The sequence below is a fragment of the Cannabis sativa genome, chromosome X (assembly GCF_029168945.1).
Source record: "Cannabis sativa cultivar Pink pepper isolate KNU-18-1 chromosome X, ASM2916894v1, whole genome shotgun sequence".
Classification (NCBI taxonomy): Eukaryota; Viridiplantae; Streptophyta; class Magnoliopsida; order Rosales; family Cannabaceae; genus Cannabis; species Cannabis sativa.
In genome coordinates, this window is record NC_083610.1 from 33929472 (window position 1) to 33934393 (window position 4922).

General features: G+C 30.0%; 1 protein-coding gene across 1 annotated transcript; it reads left to right on the forward strand.

Moving 5' to 3' along the window:
* Positions 1–1276: 1276 nt before the first annotated feature.
* On the forward strand, positions 1277–2960 carry LOC115702527 (AT-hook motif nuclear-localized protein 23). The gene has a single exon (XM_030629958.2). The coding sequence runs from the start codon at positions 1713–1715 to the stop codon at positions 2628–2630; it is 918 nt and encodes a 305-aa protein (XP_030485818.2). The 5' UTR covers positions 1277–1712; the 3' UTR covers positions 2631–2960.
* Positions 2961–4922: the final 1962 nt, after the last annotated feature.

Consider the following 4922-nt stretch of genomic DNA (forward strand, 5'->3'; position numbering starts at 1 on the left):
CAAGAAAAAAAAATTAAAATACAAAAAATTATCAATGTAATAATAATGACAATAAAAAATCATTAATACTATATCATAATAGAATTATTTTAGAGTAAATAGAATGTTTATACAAGTATTATAGTTTGGACTAAAATTATTAATTTTACATAAATGAATTTACAAAATGTATGTATATATTTTATTACGATGTAATTATTCTTATATAGAGGTATACTTGGTTAGTACGAGACTAAGAAAATGTATAACTAGTTATAATTTCGAGGTTATTCTTATTTATAATTGACTCAAATTGTGAGTCGATTTTTTTATAACAAATTAGAATTTATTCTTAAATAGAGTATTCTTGAATAGAGGTTCTACTGTATTTATATTATAACAACACCTATAAAAAATATTTGATTTTTCTAAACAACTCCCTAAAATTATTATTCGAAAAAAAAAATTACGCAAAAATATTAGAAAGATTTACTCTTTAAGTTTTTTTAATATTTTTAATTTTTAATAACGTTTGTATCTTATCATGAAAACTTAAATTTCATACATACTAAATTAAAATTCTTGTATAAACTAGTACTAAAATTTATGATTCAACTTTTGTGCTTTTATGGGTCACTAGGAAATTGAATAATTTTTTGTATCACCATGTTATTGATGTGTTAGCAAATTATTAGTTGTTGGTTGGTGATGCTTTTTGTTATATATATATCATTCTGCATTCAATAATTAGTAGTTCAATAGGAAAAGTTATTTCGACATTCTTAATTTCTTTTGTAACAATTAATCTTTGATTTAAAAAATTTCTTATTTCAAAAAAAAAAAATGCGATACAATAGCCCTTTCTTAGTGTTTATTAAGATGATAAACATAGAATTAATAAACTAATCTCATTTTTCTTCTTTCGTGTGTTAAAAGACAGATATAATTAAAGCAATATTTGTTAATAATAATTTAAGGTTTTTTCTTTTTCAACACATATCGAACATGTAATTTAACAACGTTACTCACAGTTAAAAGTAGTATTATAGAAGAACTTCAACTTTTGTGTAAATTATAAACAAATATTAATAAGAATAGGAAAGATAACATATAATAAGTTTTTTTTTTTTTTTTGTAATTAAACATATCTTAATCATACACACTGTTCCTCGATCGAACATTAAAATATTCCATTTGTTTATTTATATAATTTTTGATGTTTGAGAATGGCTGCGTTTTCTTTATTTTCTTCCATTAGTTTCTCTGTCCTAAGTCTCTCTCTCTCTCTCTCTCTCTCTCTCTCTCTCTCTCTCTCTCTCTCTCTCTCTCTCTCTCTCTCTCTCTCTCTCTCTCTCTCTCTCTCTCTCTCTCTCTCTCTCTCTCTCTTATTATCTTAATAATCTCTTTCTCTCTTTCTCTCTGCACTCGATTCTCTTTTCTTTTCTATTCGTTCTAGGCTAGGGTTTCAAAATTATATATATTATTATGCTTTTCCTTTAATTCTCCCCCAAAAACCTTATAATATAATCTCTCTCACTCTCTCTCTCTCTCTCTCTCTCAACACTCTATACAATTAAATTTTTAATATCATCCTCTTTTCATCTCTTTCTTTTTTTAAAAAAAAAAACTATATATTAATAAGAATAATTATTATAATTGTAATTATTTTTCTTTGTTTTTCTGTTTCCCTTTAGCTCTATCTCCAATTATCTCAAAACAATTCTTAGTATAATATGGCTGGCTTAGACTTAGGCTCAGCTTCTCGCTTTGCTCAGCAGCTTCAACGCCCTGATCTTCACCTCCAATTCCCACCGGATTCCGACAACCACCACCATGACATCAACAGAAACGGCCACTTCAACGCAGATCATGATGAAGATGATGATGACAACAACAACAACTCAGGTGGAGGCTTTGATCTCATCTCGGGCCATCACCAAAACTCAGGCGGCGACATGGGGTCCCGCCGCCCTAGAGGCCGGCCGCCCGGATCCAAGAACAAGCCCAAACCTCCCGTGATCATCACGCGGGAGAGCGCAAACACGCTCAGGGCCCACATCTTGGAGGTCGGAAGCGGCTGCGACGTGTTTGACTCAGTGGCCACATATGCCCGGAAGAGGCAGCGCGGGATCTGCGTGCTAAGTGGGAGCGGAACAGTCACAAACGTCACTCTTCGGCAGCCAGCAGCAGCCGGAGCTGTGGTTACTCTACATGGCAGGTTCGAGATACTTTCCCTTTCGGGGTCGTTCTTGCCTCCTCCTGCGCCGCCGGGGGCGACCAGCCTTACCATATTCTTGGCCGGCGGGCAGGGTCAGGTGGTTGGTGGGAATGTTGTGGGAGCCTTAATTGCCGCCGGGCCAGTGATTGTGATAGCTTCTTCTTTCACTAACGTGGCTTATGAGAGATTGCCGTTGGAGGAGGAGGAGGTGCCTCTTCAGATGCAGCAGCAAGTACCTCAGTCCTCCAGCGGCGGAGGAGGCGGAGGAGGAAGTGGTGGCGGTGGCAGTGCTAGTGGAGTGAGTAATAACCCTTTTCCGGACCCATCATCGGCGGCGGGGCTACCTTTCTTCAACCTACCTATGAATAATATGCCTCAACTACCGGCTGACGGTTGGAACGGAAACTCAAACTCTGGTCGGCAGCCTTATTGAGGGAAACGGCATCGTTTACCGGATTAGGTCTATTACTACTACAAACTGCAGATTTGAGGTCAGGGAAATTATATATATAAATATCCTTCTTTCTTTTCTAGTTTTCTCTCTGTTAGACTAAATATATAATATCCCAAATCTTTGTAAAATTAGTTCCTATCTCTCTTCTCTTCTTTAACTTTTCTCTCATCCAATTATATTTTGTTTGTTTTTGTAACTTTTAAATTGTTTCTGATGAGAAATGCTTTAGTGTTTTTGTTGATGATGATCTTGATGGAAGTCCCTTAGTATCCAAGTTAATTAATCAGATTTTTTTTTCTGTTTCTTTTTCATGATGATTTATTTATAGGCTTTTTCTTAAAGTATTATATATATATATATATTAATAAATTTTAATACTAATCTTTTATACATATACAGAGATAGATTTCCATAAATAAATTTTGTATGTTCCGACAATCTATCCAATGTGTGTGATTCCTTTAAATTAGGGGAGCGACTTGGAACTTTGTTTACTATATATATAAAATGTGTCTGCTAATAATAATTAATCATTATTCAAAGAGACATAATATAAATATACATGTAATTAGCTGCATATATGATTTTATTATGTAATTTAAAGTATGTATAAATTTTTTAAAAAAAAATGTGAAGGACAACTAAGCTGACCCAACTTCAGGAATTCTTCTCCAAAAATAAGTTTTTTAAACTTTCTCAAACAACATAAAATATTGGTACTCTGCTTTAGCCGCCTCCCTCTTACATTACAAAATTAAAGCATACTATTTATATATATATATATATATATATAAATATAGGATGCTATATGCAATTAATAAATCGATTAATTAGTTTTACAGCTATTAGATCTTTAAGTATATAAATATAAATATATATATATTTCTTTAATAAGTTTTCCCTGATGATTATATATATACTACAACTTAGATTAGTACTTTACTTAATTTGCTAACTGCTGGGATTTTTTTTCTTTGTTTTTCGTAGATGAAATTCTCCTCAAGTCATTAATTTAATGGGAATATTATATGTATATATGCATGTCTGAAATATATCGTAATATGTATATGTACATATACCTAGATAGTTCCCAGCAATATATATATTTGATCTTGATCTTACAATAAGAAGAGGTGATATATTTATATATATATACCAATATATAAAACACTACTTTACTTGGCTCTATAAACAATTACAACTTTGATCAAGACTAATTAAAATCCCAAATTAAAAGTCAACGTTATCGATCCATGTATTCTGCTAAAAAAACATATATTAGGTAATATAAAGAAATAACTGAATATAAATTGTAGTCTGTATATATATATATGTGTGTGTGCAGATATGTGTAGTTAGTTTTCTCAATTGTGCTACGTACTGTAACATGAATAAATAATTAAACAATCGATAAAATAGTTATTTATAGGAAATTCTAAATATTGGTAAATAACATGATTTTGTGTACTATTTGTATCATAGTGGATGAGCTAACGTTGATAGCTTAAGGATTAAGTCTCCAACATATACTCTAACCAACCTTTATATGCACATTATTAATTAATAAAACCTCTACACACAATGATTTAGGTCAAAATCCTCATTTCAAATTAGTTGACTACTGGTTGATCAATATGTCGACAAAAAAAAAACATTATTAGCGCATGCATAGTATTTTATCAATGGACAAAATACTGCATTACAATGTAATTGATCAAATAATATTTGCTATATTTTGTTATATAATTATATTTAAATTATAATATAAAGACAAATATAACGTATTGTAATTTTAAAGAATCTTGTTATAGGTAGAAACATATTTGCTTATCTTTTGTATTTTCATGCATTAATTTGATGAATAATTTTTTATGATATGAATCCAAGTAGTTATATCTAGGGGTAATCACTTTCGAAAACTCAATTGATTAGATGATAAATATATTAACACTTCTTAGACATACAGTTTATATATATATATATATATATATATACACATATACATGAATATGTTTATATTTTGATCCTAATAAAAAAATAGAGGTAAAAATATTTTATCTAATAATTTTGTTGCATTTGTACTATTTTAGCTATTATAAGTGTCAACTAAGTTTGTTAACAGCCAATTGTTAATATATTATTGGATTAGGTATTAAATAAAAAAACTTTTATAATTTTCTAAAGAAAAACATTTATTTGTTTAATTAAAGTAAAACTAATTTAATTTTCTATTGAAAACTGTATATTTTTAATTAAAAATGGAATGAATAA